The sequence below is a fragment of the Nomia melanderi genome, chromosome 13 (assembly GCF_051020985.1).
Source record: "Nomia melanderi isolate GNS246 chromosome 13, iyNomMela1, whole genome shotgun sequence".
Taxonomy (NCBI): domain Eukaryota; kingdom Metazoa; phylum Arthropoda; class Insecta; order Hymenoptera; family Halictidae; genus Nomia; species Nomia melanderi.
Window position 1 is genome coordinate 3,937,201 of NC_135011.1, and position 16,528 is coordinate 3,953,728.

General features: G+C 39.9%; 2 protein-coding genes, 1 long non-coding RNA gene and 2 other non-coding genes across 13 annotated transcripts; 3 read left to right on the forward strand and 2 right to left on the reverse strand.

Moving 5' to 3' along the window:
* The first annotated feature begins 162 nt into the window (after positions 1–162).
* mRpS26 (mitochondrial ribosomal protein S26) lies at positions 163–1,198 on the forward strand. The gene is made up of 2 exons (XM_031987195.2): positions 163–635; positions 709–1,198. The coding sequence occupies exons 1-2, from the start codon at positions 391–393 to the stop codon at positions 1,121–1,123; spliced, it is 660 nt and encodes a 219-aa protein (XP_031843055.2). The 5' UTR covers positions 163–390; the 3' UTR covers positions 1,124–1,198.
* A 31-nt stretch (positions 1,199–1,229) lies between these two features.
* Positions 1,230–9,369, reverse strand: Med (Smad/Smad4 homolog Medea). 9 transcript variants are annotated; one of them, XM_031987164.2, is made up of 13 exons: positions 8,937–9,369; positions 8,844–8,874; positions 8,567–8,773; positions 8,312–8,460; positions 7,951–8,230; positions 7,506–7,763; positions 6,895–7,035; positions 6,486–6,674; positions 6,241–6,414; positions 5,922–6,176; positions 5,567–5,848; positions 5,350–5,480; positions 1,232–5,275 (listed from the first exon to the last, which is right to left on the reverse strand). In XM_031987164.2, exons 3-13 carry the CDS (start codon positions 8,631–8,633, stop codon positions 5,195–5,197), a joined length of 2,007 nt encoding a protein of 668 aa, XP_031843024.1. In that variant the 5' UTR covers positions 8,634–8,773; positions 8,844–8,874; positions 8,937–9,369; the 3' UTR covers positions 1,232–5,194. The 9 variants fall into 9 exon arrangements, with proteins under 9 accessions (XP_031843030.1, XP_031843029.1, XP_031843027.1 ...); XM_031987170.2 differs by having other exon boundaries at positions 1,230–5,275; positions 6,241–6,354; positions 8,844–9,368; XM_031987169.2 differs by having other exon boundaries at positions 1,231–5,275; positions 6,486–6,644; positions 8,844–9,368.
* A 395-nt stretch (positions 9,370–9,764) lies between these two features.
* On the forward strand, positions 9,765–9,836 carry TRNAA-CGC (transfer RNA alanine (anticodon CGC)). Its single transcript has one exon. It is a non-coding gene; the product is annotated as a tRNA-Ala (tRNA).
* Positions 9,837–9,928: 92 nt separating this feature from the next.
* Positions 9,929–10,000, forward strand: TRNAA-CGC (transfer RNA alanine (anticodon CGC)). The gene has a single exon. It is a non-coding gene; the product is annotated as a tRNA-Ala (tRNA).
* A 46-nt stretch (positions 10,001–10,046) lies between these two features.
* LOC143175201 (uncharacterized) lies at positions 10,047–15,588 on the reverse strand. Its single transcript, XR_012999936.1, has 2 exons — positions 13,927–15,588; positions 10,047–12,531 (listed from the first exon to the last, which is right to left on the reverse strand). It is a non-coding gene; the product is annotated as an uncharacterized LOC143175201 (long non-coding RNA).
* Positions 15,589–16,528: the final 940 nt, after the last annotated feature.

The following is a 16,528-nucleotide window of genomic DNA, read 5'->3' on the forward strand; positions in this document are numbered from 1 at the left end:
ATCTTTCTTTAAAGAGGTAATAAGATTCTCTTCAATTGCTAAACGAAAAATGCAAAATAGTGTTTCTATATTAGAAGACTTTATTTTCGAAATTATAAATCTTGAAAGTACGTAGGGCACTCGCGCGCTTGAGGCACATTAAAGTATCTAGATAATGGTCTGAGAATCTAGATAAAGTACTGCGCACTGCAACACACCTAACCTAACCTAACAATAAATAGTATCGAAGGTTTATAATGAAGATCTATATAGTGTATTAGAACTTTTGGTTCTTCTAACGAAATCAAGTTTCTATTAAGCAGATACTTTTGCAATATTATTGAGGTGTTCTCCTCAATGGGATATTAAACATTTACATTTTAAAGGTCCAGATCATAACAATTGAATACAATGATACGAGGGACTACTGTAATGGGTACAAGTGTGTTAGCAATTAGAAATTTAGGTGGTTACGACCACCTAATATCTCAATTACCTTCAATTCAATGTGTACGATGGAAGAGAAAACCAATATGGTTAGGTACAGCAAAAACAAAAATATTCAGAGTACCAGTGAAACCAGTGATACCTATAGAAGAAGCTGAAGAACTTCAACGGTTGTACAATAATTATCGCACGAGCATGAAATCATTGAGGTATATTATAGATATTTATTTATTGCTCACATGACCAGATTATATTGTTTAATAATAATATTTTTGGTTCTAGATCTTTTCTTGTGCAAACTCTTTTAGAAAGTAAAAAGGCGACTACGGTTCATAATTTAGAAGCTATTGCCCGAGAAGATTTTTTAATTCGTAGTTCTATAAATAAAACATGGAATGAACAAGTAGCTGCAGAACGAGAACTAAGATTGCAAAAGGAGAAAGCAATGCGTATAGAAACAATTTTGAAGAAAAAAGAAATGAAAGCAGAAAGAGATATGGCAATCCAACAGAGAGTAGATGCAGAAGTTAGAAAAGCAAAAGAAGAATCTGCTACATTTATTACACCTGATAATATAGATGAAGCCATTGAACTAGCAGTACGAAATGTTATAAGTTGCAATGTTACAATTGATTTAGATGGTAATTTTTATCCGGAAAAACCTGAACAAGTAACAGGAACTTCACAAAATATTTGAAATAATTTGTAAATTATGTAATAAATTCCTTACACCTTAAGTAGTTTCTTTTTAATAAACACAAAAGTACTGCAATTACATTTGTACATTTGCTTTGATATCATAAAATTTAATTCGGTAAGTTTATCTAATTCACAGAATATGTTTATTGAAAATGATCATATATAATGTAATGTATTAATAATATACAATAACAAAAAGTTTGTAAACACATCCATTCAAGTTTTCTTAGTATATGTGCTTTATAATATGGTATACAGGTGTTGCATTAACTATTTCTAATTCCGCAACCTGTTCAACCACGTTTCTACCATTTATATTCAGCACATAAGTAGACAAATTCAATTTCAACAATCTAATAATGCATTATCGTCGTACAGTTTCATAAACGTGCGCAAATATCTTGCGAGTAGAAATCAATTATAATTTACCTGTCCCGACGATAATCACAGACGTTAATTTGTAATTTGTTAGACCTTTTATTTTTGTAGTATTCTTTGAAAAATCGAAAAATTCCAACACCTAAAGAATTTATACCTGAATGAGATTGTGTTCCAATGCGTGATTTAAAAATGTTTATATGCGATTCTACTTGCATTATGTATTGCGACATATTTGTTAAGAATAATTACTTTTACATTTCATACACATTCGTAACATATCATGATGTAATCGTACCATCGGAGTATCTTTGGTTTAAACACACACAATCTGTTAAGAAAAAAAAAAAAAATGTTAATGACAATAGTTCGCCGTTTTCCAACCAAGATTTCAACTATTTCAAAACATATGAATAGATGTATGCTATGAAAACAATTCACGATTAAGTCATGGCTGTGAAGCCCAGTAAAAAATGTACTAATATATTATTTTACAGATAATTCATTAATTCATATGAATAGCAATGGTAAATGTATAATTCTATTCTGATATTTATTGTACGTGCTTGTGTATATGTTCCTAAAATTTAAGAACAAGTCTTTGAGTCTCAAGATCTGTAATTAACGACGAAGCCTCACATTAAAATACAATCACTACATTTATACTTCAAGGAAAATTGCTATAAATAAACGGTCACCGAATGTGATTAATGACAATCGAATAAATGTAACGATTTCTCTCATTGTGTTCAAACATTGTTTAAAATATCATCTTGGCAATATTACATATAAAATAATGAAACGGTAGAAGCATTAGGCTTCGTCATTGATTGTGACATTAAGCAAATCGGTAAAATCCTTAAATAGCAAGATATAACGCATACACTACCCTGGTAAAAGTGGAAAAAAGCTGTAATAATTAGAGTATAGTATAGTTATCATCTTTCAATTGTTAACATAAGTTACATAGGCATTTCATTTACTTTTACAACTATCAGCTATGGTATCTTTGACATGAGACAGGGCTATTGCACTTTGATACCAATACTAATTATATGTACGAAACTATTGTTCGGAGGCATCGATAAAATATCGTATGAACACGTTTGCAGAATAATTTCCACTGTAAGTAAAATGTCTGAGCTTTCTATTATACTTTATGTACCAAATCTTTTCTTATTCCATATGTGTATATGTATTTGTTTGTTTGTTGTTTGTTTGCTTGTCTGCTGTAGTGTGTGTATATGTGCGTATGTGTGTGTGTAAAGAGGGAAGTGATGAAATCTATTTGTGAATGCTACAATTGGTTTTGAATGCATTGACTTTTCGCAATGCATGTTACGTTCTTACATACATTTAATTCAGCTTAATGTAGATATACAAAGTTCTTTTCATTTCTCTGGATTCCGTAAAACCTATGGGTCTAGGACGTTCTGAAGCACCACAGTTAAAACATGTGTTGCATCCGCGATTTATGAGCTTGGTAAAAAATAGGATTTATAAAAAATCTTACACCTGTTCGTTATTTTGCGTATGGTATGTATGAAAATGATGGCACATATGTTTCTAAAGCGATCTTGGCGGTAAGTATGCTTAATTACGCGATTTTTTCTCCTTTTTTTTTATTTGAACTCTGTATCCTTCCTCATTTGGTATGGACAGAAAAGTGATGGAAATAATGTTCCATGTATTTTACTATTAAATTACAGGCGTTGTAAAAATTAATTTAGTCGATAATATTACTCTTCATTTTGTCATTCATCAACAAATGCGCATCCTTCTTCTACTATACACATTCTCTTTTCTCCATTTTTCACCTTCCTCTTCCCTTAGATTGTGTTTTTTTTTTAATGGTGCCGATAGATCAATCTTTTAACCACATTTTCATCACTCAAAGTGATCTACAACTTTACACAATGAGAAGAACAAAAGCACTTCACGATAATCGAATGCTCACTTAATCAAGAGTAACTCATCTTTTTACTTGCGATTCAATGCTCGAAGGCATGCTATATATATTTACATATCGGGTCAATGAGACTCGTTTTAATTAAGTGTAATATAAAGAAATATAAGGACAACATGAACACAAACAGCTAAATAATCTCTACTCAATTACAACAAAGAAGCAAGAATTTAGAGTACTATAGTGTGCATCAATTAGTAAAAACAAGCAGTAAACTCTTCTCTTTGCCTAAAAACAAATGAAGACAATATAACGTCTGTTGCATACATATACATATGCGCACATATATGTATGTATATATATACGAATAGGTATAAAATTTGGTCAACTTTTTCTCTGTATGATAATATTATCAAATATAGCATATATATAAGAATATTTTGTACGAATATAGAATAATAAAATGGTTGGTAAACAGTAAGTATAATTATTCAACAAGTACTACATGGTAATAGTAGTAACATCGGTGGTTGATTAGAGGGGAGACAATTAAATAAATCTAAGCCATCAAAAAAACATGATCAGTTCTTTATCGGTTTTCCCAAGTACGAGATCGTACCATGTTTTAAATGTTTACAAATTTGTCTCGACTCCAACAACCACGCTAATAATAATTATAATAATACTAACTATAGAATTAATTCATGTCCTTAGAGGGAACGTAATGGTAAAAAAGAGAAGACATGAAACATTGTTATTAATCAAACATTGCAGGTATTTGTGTAATGATATTTTTTGGTTGTAAATTATAAAACAGACAATACAGAAGGTTGTTCTAATAGCACAGTACCAAACTACTGCCAGTACAACTAATAGGGTGTGATAAAAATATGACTTTTTAATACACTATATACTTTTCTCAGTATTGTTGCTCCCATTCAATGTTTAATTATGCAAAAATTCTACACTCGATCTTTGCTTGACTACCAACATTTTTTCTTGATACTACAAATTTATAGAATGACGTATTTATTTGTTTTAATACTTTTTCTATGCACTAAAGCTGTTATCCGACAGTACTTTGAAACGTATTGCGTTTTTAGAAAACCTTCCTACTGTGCACACATATACAATCCATTTTTTCATTGTTTGTTATATCTGACGTAAACATTGAGCTTAAAATTTGTCATTGTTTTTTTTTTTAAGTAGGATGTATGTCAGTTAAGCTATCTTACAAAGCTAATCTCAAAAAACGAGATTATGACTATTAACGTTTTCGAAAGTATCACGTTTTACTCACGCACTTTGCTGAGCTCACCAGGCCATGCCATGGAAAATGTATTTTTTTTCTCTTAAATCGGACACCGACTGCCTATTAAAATAGAAGTCTTTCATCCTACCTTTATTTCTTCTTGTAGATGCACTTCCTTCTTCTTAAAAAATAACTTTTCATAAAGAAAAATAATATTTCCTTTGCATAACGTTTGTACGTTGACGGTAATGCAAGGCCGTGGCACACATTTCATCCTACGCGACAAATCATGTGTGTAAAATATATAAAAAACTTCAGTAAACGTTCCAATGCGATTCAATATTTCGTTTTGTATTGAAATTCGCACTGTTTTCGTTGGAATCAACATCTTGCGTTGATTTTTTTCCCAAAGATACCGCACAGTATATCATACATGTATGCATTTTATACATTTTGCACACTTGATGCAGAGTTTGCAGCAATGTGATGTCTTTTTTTTTTATATCGCATGTATTATTCAGAGGCAAATAAAATTATTCAATTCCCCGAGGACCATCTATTGGCATGGTGTGTAAAACTTCGTCTAGTAACTGAAGGGCTCTATGTAAATGTACCTGTATCAGAGAAATGTGTTTGTGTTTTCGCAACTTTCAAGTACAAAATATTATGGTAAGTAATTTGTCCATACCTCTATCCAGCATGGAGTTTCTTTTATACTTTGCCGAGGATAATCAGGACCCCAACCTTTCACAAAACTTAAACGCAAAATACAGAGTCGTCGGAGATCATCTACGCCTATGCCAGCTGCTGCACTAAGACCTAAATCAAATGATAAAGCAAATCGGTTAGTTATAAACATTTTTTATAAAATTTTGTTTACCTGATCGAAAGAATATTGTACAAACTTTTAGTAATCGGTGCTCCATGTGTTAAGTGCCCTGCAACAGCAGCAGCTTGCGCCGCGGCAGCAGCTTGAGCAGTAGCGGCTTGTCCTCTCATTTGTTTGTGACATTGTCGTAAATCGAAGACTTTAATATATGCGGAGGGATAAATTTTATGTACCGCGTCACCAGGTGCGCGACCTGCTTCTCTGTCTAAATAATAAGATTGTACAAAAACACTATGTTCGCTTTGGCATCTTAACCAAACGTCTCCTTCACCCCTCAAATCCAACACGACTCCTTTTCCTGGAAAATTTTTGATAGTGTAGCAGATAACCGTTTTAACCAGAATTAAGAAATAGAATGTAAGTGGATATACCTATGTGAAGACGTGCTTTCTCACTTTGTTCTGTTCTGTGTACATTACTCAATGCTCCTAAACAAAATCTATTACCGCCGCTTGGATCTACATATCCGTCGACCGTGACGGTAGGGCAACTACTGCTTACTTTGAACGTTTCACCTACTTGAGTATCTAATTCAAAATAGCCGACAGAACACCAATATTCCGGTGCTGGTTGGGTGGAAAGTAAACCACCAATATTACCTCCTACATCGCCTCCATGACCACCCCCTAATAAGAATAAAAGTTACAATACTGGTAACATAACAAAGCAATGTATGTATCATTGACTTACAATAAGAAGTAGGATGGAGATGTCTGTGATCTGGAGGTTGCATGCTCTGAGTATACGTGAGAGTATTGGCTCCAGTCCACTGTGGTGCTCCCGAATTGTAAGCAGCTGTACCCACTGGAAATCCATTTGGATGATGAATATGTACAGGTGATACAGGAGAGTTCTGGCCTTCTCCTGTTACAATGTCAAATTGGAGAATGAATTCAAGCAAGCATAGAAAGTAAATTTTGGGTAGTATGGCGTACCTAAAGATGCCGTTAACGCATCAACGTTTGGTGGCTGATTAAGGTCTTGAGGTGGTGTGTTAGTTCCATAAAAAGCTTCTGTGGGCTGTCCTTGCGAGGGACTGAGCATTTGGGTGCCATTTCCTCCACTAGATGTACTCAATGACTGCTGTTGGCTACCTACGGTGTGACTCATTGGATGTACTACTGCTGCAAAATCAAATGTAACTCGTACACAATACAGGCAACATAACATAAAATGTCAATTATACACAAACTTTGTCCAGAGTTTCTGAAATAATTACATAAAATAATTCTAGAAACTATTGCAAATGTTTACAAAACCAGCAAAAAGCAAAAAGAAAAAAAACTAATCAGCAGGAGACAGAAAATAGTAAGTATATAATGAAGCATTCTATTATATACGTACGATGATGAATATTACGTGTTGTAGAATGATGAGGTGTAGGAATCCAGGTTTGCCTGGGGCAATTATTGTCGTCCATTTTATTGTGGGGGTTACCAGCATTATTCCCTCCCCCATTACTGCCAAACATACCCTCACCACTAGCTGTGCCAAACAACAAAAGAGAAAAGAAAGAATAAAGCTAAAATCAAATAGAACTAGCAACGCAAAATAATACTAGATAAAGCAACAGTAATGAGAAAAAAAATTGACCACAAACAAATGAAACCACCTTCTACTCTACAGTTGCAATAACAAAGCTTTGTTCATTTGTATACTTTAGTGCATTTATTTGATAGTTGCTTACAAACATATAAACATGCTTTATTTTTCAATAAGTCAGCACACCCTGTATATAGAAACACATTTACAAACAAAAAATTCTCAGAATAGTATAGGGAAATTAGAAAATGACAAGACTGACATCTTCAATTTAGAAGCCCCAGTCTATCAAAATTACTAGTGAGTATCAGAAATACACACTACTTTAATGCACAATATGTTATCATTAAGATACAAAATATCCACAATGAAGAACAGGTATTATTGATAAAAATTTAAAGTACTTTACTTACTTGGATTAGGCGGTGCTAGGCCTGGTATAAAAGTCTGCTGAGATGGTTGAGTGTTATTAGATGAAGTAGGTTGAGCAGGGGGATGATGTTGAATGGTTTGATTCATTTCTCCGTCAACGTCCATTGCGGTCCCTACTGCTCCAGCTGCTGCTGTTCCTCCACCACCGACAGAGTACTCATCTTTGACCAGTCTACCACCTGGTCCTACGCCTACTCCTGACTGCAGTGTCAGTCCAGACAGGTCTGTAAAGAACGGGTCTGTGCGGGGGAAACCAACCCATTCCATCATACACCAAGGCCACAACAATAAATCATTTACACTTATGGTGCTACAAATGAATTCAGAGAAGCTTTGCAAAGAAATAATGGCAATAATGGAAAGTTCAATCGAAGCAAACGATCTCTCTAAAGTAAAACAAATGAGAAATATATTTCTTTGACATACCTATGCCAGGAGACACAACCCGCTCATAGTGATATGGATTTACACATACAGAATCACACTTTAAGTCAAAAGCAAACTGGCAGTATTTGACATGTTTTAATTCATTCTTGTGTAAATCTGGCCATCTCCAGATTCGTGCATAAATGACATGCGGGAAACCCTTACGACCGGCAACTTGTAATCTACCATCAAGAGTTCTCTGTATTGTAACACATTTACTGGGATGTGCTCCATTAGTAGTGATAGCAGTTATTAAGCTATCCAATTCATCCCGTTTTTCCTAATAAAAATATTGGTTTGACCAATGCATTGTTAACGGAATTTCTAGCTGCAACCAACCGATTTATAAAACAATACTCACTTTAAGCTTTTTAACTAAAGATTCAATAGCTCTTTTACTGAAACCTTCACTTTCACCACCTTGACGATGACACATTAATGAATGCACTATGCTTAAACAAGCATCTGCACTAGTCGGAGCACTAGGAGCAATTCCGGTCATTTCTCTCACTGCACAAAAGTGTTTGTAATGTGTAATAGTCATGCATTGGTGATACACTGAGCAAATATGCCCATTCTAAGTACTCAGAAAAAAAATAATGTTATCAGAACTTACATTCTGGATTAGGTTGCATTGGGGGCGAGGGATACAGATGACCTCCCCCGCCCGCCAATCCAACCATCTCTGTGAAAGCCGTGGCGAATACCGTTCCAATTCTTCGATTGAGACACTATTCTTATCCTTGGCTTCGTGGTGTTCGAATTTATTATGATTTACCATCTAGCAGCGATCTGTTAGCCATGTGTCGCGTACGTGGATTTGCTGAAAGTGAAAAACAGTTAAACAAATCGTAGGTGATCGGTTATGAAATATTAACAAGCGCAGAACGAACCTTATCGGTTGACGAACTAATCACGAGTCGGCTATAAAGAAAATAACCTTAATCGAGGCGCTTTACGATGACGTACCGTGAACTGACAGTTACCTCGATCAGGACGCTGCTAGTTTTTTTCAGGAGGTTAGATTGTGCCGTTGCGACATCGGTAGCAGAACCTGGTAGAACCGCACTTATCTCTAGTGTCTAACTTGCACGATTGGCAAAGCGACTAAAGCGCCAGACTATAATGCGCAAGTTTCAACGTCGCGTCCCGTTCTGTCTCATCTATTCCTTTTTCTTATGCGACACGTACCAAAATGCACTCTCGGGTTCTACACGTTTGTCGTAAGGTTTGATCTATGCCCTCCGTTTCTATCTATCCACTTTAAACAACAATAACACGGCCGTATAGATAGGGGTGAAACAGTAAACATATCACGCAAGTTATACCCATAAAGGTATCATGGAGGTTGACAACATTTTAACCCCTGTCGGGGGGTTTTGAAATGTATCCGAATCTGTTAACCCCTACCCTCTTCCCTCCCCACTTTTCGACTTGTTATATTTTGAAGGCGGGCTTGGACACTTTCGAAATGTTATTTCTAGACTCCGGATGTTTATGCAAATTCTCATGTTGATAGTCTATTCCACAAATATCAGAATCAAAGAAAATACCGCTGAGCGTCGATAAATTTTTCGGAAATTTAAATGATGATAAGATTTCTCCTTATTTCCAATTTCGATCTTTAAATACCGTGTAAAAGCTGCTTTTGATTACGTAGTTTCGATTTGAGAAACTACGATGTGCGTCAAGTATTATTTGTTTATGTAAATAAGTTGCATTAATCGAATTGAAAGTATGTTTTTCATGGTCTTTTTTTATACCTAGAATTACGTATACCAAGATAATGAACATTGAAAACCAACTAAGCAACCGGGGGTGTAACTCAGTGGTAGAGTGTCTGCTTCGCATGCTGAAAGTCCTGGGTTCAAATCCCAGCTCCTCCAAGAACAATTTTTTTTCATTCCTTTAAATTACAAAAAATCCCATGCCCTCTACACAACCTTATAAATGTATTTGAAAGAAGGATAAGCAAGATGGGGGTGTAACTCAGTGGTAGAGTGTCTGCTTCGCATGCTGAAAGTCCTGGGTTCAAATCCCAGCTCCTCCAACCCTTATTTTTTTTAAATTCCTTTTACAGTAAAAACGAAAAATACTTTCAGCGTTCTATCCTCTCTTTATTTTTGTATTATTTATTTCGTCGCATTGCCACAATTACAAGTACTACATCACACTACAATTTAATAACAAATTGATGCACACGGTTGGTCGACCATTCTTCATAGTTTGAGTAGTGTTTTGAAAGTGTCATTGCTAGAACGCAGTTGCGCGTCCCGACCCATTGATAAGCACTTGGGCAGCAGGAGATGTGGCAAATCCTAGCCAAATCTAACCACTCCTGCGGCACTAGTACTTAGGAACGGGATGGGATTTTTTTCTGTATCTAGCTGTGATCCTCTTGCTCGTCGAACTTCACCTTCGATAGCGCCTCGATCCACGACCCCTATTAAAAAAGATCGCACATTATTATACATTGTTACTTAACCGCCAGGTGACTGTTACACTCTTTTATTGATTGGGTAATTATTTCAGTTGATCCGAATCGAAATCTGGAAACAGCCTGATAACGACCCTGCCTCATCAATGCGAGTACAGCGTAGTTTCATTCGGATAGACAATCACCATACAAAAAACAAAGAGAAAAATGCAAAATATCGTAGAATACGAACGACTAGGTGATCAGTCTTTCCTCGACTAACGTTTCCATCCGCCGATAAAGAAAACATCGCGTTTCATATCTTCTTCAAAGAAAGAAGTATCGATTGGGGGGTACTTCAGCGCTGCTACACAGAGCCCATTCTCTTTGACGTATAATGAGGGCCCTTGTTGGCAGCGGAAGTGGTTCTCAGTACGTGCAGGGATCGCGAAACGCTCTTGGGTCAGAAAAACAATTGGTCAAATACAGAGGATAGCGGCTGGCTAGAGGACAGTAGCTACTACACAGTGGCAGCACGTCCGAAATACGTCCGGATACGGCGATTAATAGACGATTAGGCGAGACCGGGGGAAACCCTAATGTAAGTTGCCCACGGTTTCGCTATAATTCGTCGCGAGATTAGATAATCGACTCAAGAATACCGTAGCCCCGTAGATATTGCGTGACGCATTGGCTGCGTGCACCGTAATCGTTCAACGAAACGAACAGAAGTCTTAAGTCAATTAAGTTAGCCTATTTACCAGATAAGGATTACTCGTTGCCGGACTCTCGTTCGGAAAATGTTCTTCGAAATAATTATTTAATTAGCGGTTGCTCAACCGAGAATCAGAAATCTCGTTCCTGCATGCTTCATTGTACTCGCGTGTACTCAATACCGTGTCGTTCGGATCCTTTTTAATTGTTTTTAACGCCACCGCTGTTATTCGGTCCCCTTCGATCTCTCAAAGACGCGTTCGCATTTGAAAAGAATCATAATCAACGTCGTTTCGTATGCACGGTCAAGCGGAGATCCGTAGCACGGTCGGGTACAATGAAAAAACAAAAATCCCCGGGGCAGCGTAAAAAGCAACGTGTCACGATACCGGTGCCAATGGTAAGATACACTGTATAATTATTAGCTAGAGTACCGTGCGCTACATATGTGTCTACATATATACACGCAATAATGACGCGATGACACACAGTGGCACTCATTGAAGCGACCTCGACGAGTCATTAAAGTCGCCCACTGCGTTAGCTCCTCCGTTCTTTCTTCCTCTGCGAACTCCCTTCCTCTTTCTGTCTCTCTGTCTCCGAGAAATTTCGAGCTGAACGCGGAGAGAGAAAGAGAGAGAGAGCCGCCCCTCGATGAAACCTGTTGCATCTGTCCGGATGATTTCGACGCGCGAGCGCGCATCTGGACCGAATGTTCGTGTCTCTTCTCTTCCCGGCTTCACTGTTGACAATCCCTGTTAACGTCGCCTGTCCTTGGTGTCGTTACCAGCCGATAAACTCTATGCACGCCTAGCCTCCTCCTATCCGGCGGCGCGCTGCAAAACGGAAGAACAAATTGATCATGCGAGTCAACACCCGGTCGAATCTCGGATTCGATGGAGCACCGATGAACGATCATTAACCTGTTAACCGGTGACCGCCGATAAACGCAAGCGTGATGTAATTTGCATTACCCTGGTTCAGCGGTTCTCAACCTGTCCCGGTCGCCTAATACCTTTCACCTTCGGAATTGTTCACCCCTCTTCATGGGATACTAAGGATCTTTGAACCAAAGATATCGATTTTAACATTATTCAATTTTCGTTGTTCCAGTTCTGTGTCGTTAGAAAATTTAACCGGGGAAATGAAGGACAGATAAAGATTGACGTCCAATCATATCGGCCGCGGAAACGCGCGCGTTCTAGATACGAAGGGAGGAGAGCGAAGCTACAATCGAATCTTTGATTTCTCTGACCCCGGTACCTCTTTCGCTCTTCTCTTCCAGGCGAATGACGCTATTCATCGTGCCGGATCGCGTCGCTTTTTAGCCAACCCTGAAGAGCCGCGTTCGAAAAGAACTTCTGCGTCGAACCTCGAACGCACGGGAACGAGAAACTTCGTCCGGATCGTTCGGCGTGTCACCGCAGTTGTGAGCGAAGCGACAGTGTACCCTGTTAAAATGCAAAGCCGCGTTAAGTCGATGCGGATTAGCGGAGACTTCTGCCGCACAGCTTGCACGTTCGTCCGTTTTCGGCGACCGATTTTTTCGCTGCTCCGACGAAAAACTCCGACGGCACCGTCAACCGAACGCGTTTACACCAGACAGCCACTCCTGCTCTCCCTCGCAAGATCGCGCGATTCAATGAAACTTTCTGTTCATAGCTTGTAATCGGAGAAATCTTAAAATTGAAGAAAAATAGAGAGCTTTGAATTTTCTGTTCCGACGAATTGACTTTCAACGAAGTAAATTTACGACTTCGCTTGCCTGTGGCTAAATTAAGGTTCACGAATGGAATTTGAGTTTGCAGATTGTTGAACGAAACATAGGGTTTATTGATAAAAGTCTATGTAGCGTGGAGTTCGCAAATTTCCGTAAAGTTTCATTAAAATCGCGCGATCCCCTCCGTCGAGCAGCAGCAGACACCGACGGGTGAGAGGGGGATCGAGACGAGAAACGCGGAGGGGGGACAAGCGAAAGCGGAAAAAGATCGAGAGAGGGACGAAGGGAATTGCAGAAAAGGGGAAGATGCGGGAGATCGGTTGCGGGGGAGTAGAGGGAAGGAAGAGACGGCGAGGGGGGCAGACCAATTAACGCTAATTTCTGTTAATGCCGGTTCTCCCTCTGGACGCTCGCGAAATAGCTCGTCAACTTATTAGGCAACGATGCGCAAATTGTGGGTGGATGATGGAATTCCGGGAAACTGGGAGGGGTAGACGTTCCCCGGGCCAACAAAAGCCGATTTTGCTCTACCGAAAATCGCTGAGCGAATCCTCTCGTTCCACTTTAAAAAGCAGAGGTTATTTAGCCAACTTCTCTTGGCGATTGTATCACCGGGAGACGTGACAAAGAAACGACGAAGTAACGTCTATATGCAAACGACATAAATATCGGTAACACTGTTACTGTACCAAACGGAGAAGCATCTTAAAGAGCTCGAGACATTAGAGAAAACTGAACGATCATGATGACGAAGAAAGAAAAACGTATCTGGATGAAACAGAGAAACTCGAGCGGCACAATAGCGGACGATTTTTCCGCGGCCGGTTCGTCTGGCCACAATTCGATGCGCAAATATTGCGTCACAGGGTCGACAGACACGTCCGCCGAATGAAATTCAGAGCGAGAAGAAAAACAGGCGAGCGCGCGACGAGTCGAGGAAAAATCGCTGCGCTTTGTGTCTCTCTAAATTCACGGCCCGCATTGGGAGGGCCACGCTGCCACGGATATTTCGAGCCCGAGATGCTTTCTTCGGCAATTGCTGCTGGCGGCTGTCGCGCGATATCGTACGCGAAGGGTCAAGAAGTCGCCGAGATAAAGTCGAACCGTGTCACCGCGTGCCGCTTACATTTTCCGAACAACAAAATGTCCGTCCCCGATTGCGATGCTTGTTCCCGGCTGGGGCAAGGATAATGTCCGTGTACGCGATGCAACAACGAACCGATTGTTTCCAAGGATCCCTTCTCGAGACTTCGATGCGTTTCGCAGTGTCCGGTTCAAATGATACACTCTCCGACTGGTGTGTGCATGCGGTCGCGTGCGATCTTGTTTCAGCCGTAAGTTGACCGTGGAAAACTTACTTCGCTCGTCTTTATTGCGGAAAGATACCTACAATGCAATATGAAAATATAGAGCCAGAAGGAAAACAGATAAAAAAAAAAGAAGATGACATTGGTGTGGAAGGCGAGGTGCAGTCGCGAGCTTTTAATCTAATGAATGAATAAGACTTGTTACTCACGACTAAAGGAACATTAAAATAGATAGAAAAGCGAGTTAATATTTCAATGAGAGAACAGAGGATTCGTAGTGGTCTGTTCAAGTGTGCCGGTTTATCGGAGACTTTGGTTAGGATCAACCTTGTTTATGTTACTGGGATTGAATTTCTAAAGAAAAGAAAAAAAGACGGTTACAAACAAGTCGATTTATATTCCTGTGCACAGTGATGTTCGGCAAGTTATCTGTCTCCGATGATAACACCGATATTGGTTTAAAAAAAGAAAAAAAAAGAAAAAGGACTGTGTATCGACCGAGCAGCGCGCGTGCCAGACCTGTACGAACATAATCGGAGGAAATCTCATGACCTTTAGCTTTCATTCACTAGTGGACATTGACGCGCTCTTCCGCACTTATTAACGTAATAACACGGTGCATTCTATAGAATCACTGTTCTCTACCGGTCTACCAATGACGAAGGAATGCCGTTCAGGATTTATCAACACTCCACTGTTCTCCTTCCCCGGATGGTAACGAAGGGATTTCGATTGGTTAAAATAAGACGTATTGGCTGATCGGTCTTACTCGATTGCACCTGTCGGTAACCTTCGGTTCCCTTGTCCATCGAACTAATCATTACACAATAAGGTTTCTTGGATTTCCCATCAGAAAACTGGAAATTACATGAATACCTACAGTGTAATCGTGAGTTACAACTCGAATGATCACAATACGAAAAGAAAAGAAAAAAAAGTAGAGTCACCGGGTCAACAGGTTAATACCGGATCGATGAATGAAAAGATCGGCCGACGAGGGGGGGCCCTGAATCGCGAGACACGCGATCCCTCGGGATCGGAATACGAAACGCAATTACCCTGACGGTGAATGAGTGTTATCTGATACGTACGAAACAGTGAATCGCATCTCGTGGGACATGCGTTCCCGGGCGAACCGTGCTCACGTGGTTCCCTCCCATCCTTTAGCACAGTCCTGCGTTCCATGTGGCTTTACGTCGAAGTGCAGCGTGCCCGCGAGATCGATTTCGATCCGATCTAGCCGCGGCGGGATTGAACGAGTCCTACGATTAAAGAACAACGGTCCGATCACTGAAGGGGACCGCAGGATCGTGAGCGACGATCGATTCGCAATGACAGGGGTGAATTAGCGCGTTCTCGCGTTTTCTTCTCACGCGACTCGTTTGTCCCACGAGCGTGTGTGTTGTTCGATTGTTTTTCTCGCTGGGTAAAGAGGAGCCAGGCGACACGCACGCGCACGACACTCGCGTCACGACGGCAGACCGACGACTGAGCGATAAACTGTTCTTGATTGGCTTAATATACTCGGACGAGGGCTGTAATTGGCCGCTCCTTGCCGCGGCGGGAAATGATTGGTCAATTTAATCCTAGAAGCACGGTGCATTAAGCATTCAAGCAGCGTTCAGTACCTATTAACGGTTCGCAAGAGAGGCACTGCCACCAGCCACCACCGCCATCGTTTTTCTGCGCTCTATGTGTGACGGTACCACCCGATCACGGTGCTGGTGTGTACCTCTTTCTTTGTCATCTACGGTGCGCGCTATGGTCCTCGTGGTTCTCTCTTTTTAGCACCCCCCTAACCCTCTTACCGGCCGGCATTCGCTCTTACTTACGTGTAGGAAACTCTCCTTTCTCCCTTGTCTTCTTTTATCTTCCTCCCTCTCTTTCTCGCGCGCACGCCATCGTTCCAAATCAATTTACCAATTGAAATCAGTGCCGGAGAGTGAAGAATCGCGTCACTGAATGGGTCGGCCAACCGCCGGGGAATATGCGTCTCCCATGTGCATGCCTTCCAACGCTTGTTATCAAACCGTTCACCGGCGGGTCCGAGTCTTTATTGCCTCGCCTTCGTGCACGAATCGAATCGCGCGGATAACGACACGATCGTCCGCTAGATTCCCTCTATGACAGTGCTTTTCAACCATCCCTTGCCGGTCGAATTCGCCGGACCGCCCGGTTCGAAACGGAAACGGGGAAACGCGGGCTCGGAACCGGACCTCGACCGTTCGGTCACTTCCGGTTTTAACGAAGAATATTCGGCATGGAGAATATTTAACGTTATTACTTGAATTATGGATGATAGAACGATGGACGAGGATTATCCTGTTTTAGGTTAGGTATGACTTAGTACACTTCGGTGTAATTTCATTTATATATTTGTTTTTTTATTTATCATGGTTCACAGCTTTATAGAAGTTGTAC

Excerpts from the sequence above, each read along its gene's own strand:
- Med (XM_031987166.2), bottom strand. The coding sequence starts at position 8,633 with ATGGTTGGATTGGCGGGCGGGGGAGGTCATCTGTATCCCTCGCCCCCA. Across the intron at positions 5,849-5,921 it reads GAAAGCACGTCTTCACATAG|GAAAAGGAGTCGTGTTGGAT; the intron begins GTATATCCACTT and ends AAAATTTTCCAG. Across the intron at positions 5,481-5,566 it reads TGGAGCACCGATTACTAAAA|GTCTTAGTGCAGCAGCTGGC; the intron begins GTTTGTACAATA and ends CATTTGATTTAG.
- mRpS26 (XM_031987195.2), top strand. The coding sequence starts at position 391 with ATGATACGAGGGACTACTGTAATGGGTACAAGTGTGTTAGCAATTAGA. Across the intron at positions 636-708 it reads ACGAGCATGAAATCATTGAG|ATCTTTTCTTGTGCAAACTC; the intron begins GTATATTATAGA and ends TTTTGGTTCTAG.